Here is a 1,118-nt window from a genome sequence, read left to right as displayed (position 1 = left end):
CACAGTTTGTGTCACCTCACATTAAAAGCCCATCCCCACCTGGAAGAAACGACAATCATTACTGCCGCCCCTAGCCTAGTACTGCTCAGCCGACCAAGTACCATCCATTCACAAAACTCCACATACAATCTGCAGCTCTTGTACGTCACTTGTGTACGAAAGCATGTGCTCCATAACATTCATTCAATTATAAGCCCTAGTTCTCCATAAAATTGCAATTTGCGCTGCTAGTGTCTACTCGTACGCATTTTTTCTATAAAATCTCCCATTCGTTCGTTTCTTCATATTCATTCATCAAAGATCATTCATATGAATATGGATAGCAGGCAACACTTCACCCTTCCAAAATCAGAGGAAGAGGAAGACTGCAACGCTACTCCCGGAGGAGTAGTAATATCATTAGGTTTGCTGAATCCGAATCTTCATTCTCTCATTGAATTAATTAATAAAACCATGGGTTTATTTATTTATTTGATGTGTTCATTGTTTGATTGAATTCGAGTTATTACAGCCGGGAGCAACGTTGAATATTGCAACCAGAGTAGTTATGAGATATGCAGTGAAGAAGAAGAATTGATCAATAGGCTTTACAACCTTGTGGGTGACAGGTACGTGTACCTCTTCTTAACTGTTACACCAACTTTTTTACATCATTGTTACTCAGTTGGTTGAATTGATTTGAGGAATGTATGGGCGCAGGTGGGATTTGATTGCGGGGCGCTTTCCATGGAGAAGAAAAGAGGAAATTGAGAATTACTGTAAAATGAGATACATAGTTACTACCTCTTCTTCACGCTCTTAGACTCTTTATATCTTCACGCCACACTCTATGTAGCACAAAGATTTTGGAGGCTCATTGTATTAGGTCTTGTGTTATTGAATATGTAATTCACTCATTTTCTGTATTAGGTATTTCTCCCAGTAAGTCATCTCCAGAACACCGTTTGATTTTTTATTTTTTTGCTATCTGATCTTCCCGTGCTTCTGTTTCACTTCTGCTCTTAGGACATTATTGTTGTATCAATAAAATCTGTATTATGTTCTTGTATCATGTTATCGCATGTCTACTTTTTTTAAATGAATTTAAATAATTAATATATATGGACGGCAGATGCCTA

The 1,118-nt window shown here is 37.7% G+C and overlaps 1 protein-coding gene across 1 annotated transcript; it reads left to right on the top strand.

The window, feature by feature from the left end:
* Nucleotides 1-256: 256 nt before the first annotated feature.
* On the top strand, nucleotides 257-896 carry LOC149174925 (MYB-like transcription factor ETC3). Its single transcript, XM_089422715.1, has 3 exons — nucleotides 257-403; nucleotides 512-608; nucleotides 700-896. Exons 1-3 carry the CDS (start codon nucleotides 310-312, stop codon nucleotides 800-802), a joined length of 294 nt encoding a protein of 97 aa, XP_089278841.1. The 5' UTR covers nucleotides 257-309; the 3' UTR covers nucleotides 803-896.
* Nucleotides 897-1,118: the final 222 nt, after the last annotated feature.

Source organism: Pinus tabuliformis, chromosome 4_1, assembly GCF_031772625.1.
Source record: "Pinus tabuliformis cultivar Carrire ecotype Pingquan chromosome 4_1, CPIR1, whole genome shotgun sequence".
NCBI lineage: Eukaryota > Viridiplantae > Streptophyta > Pinopsida > Pinales > Pinaceae > Pinus > Pinus tabuliformis.
The sequence above is the reverse complement of the archived record's forward strand: the minus strand, read 5'-3'. Positions and strand labels throughout refer to the sequence as shown.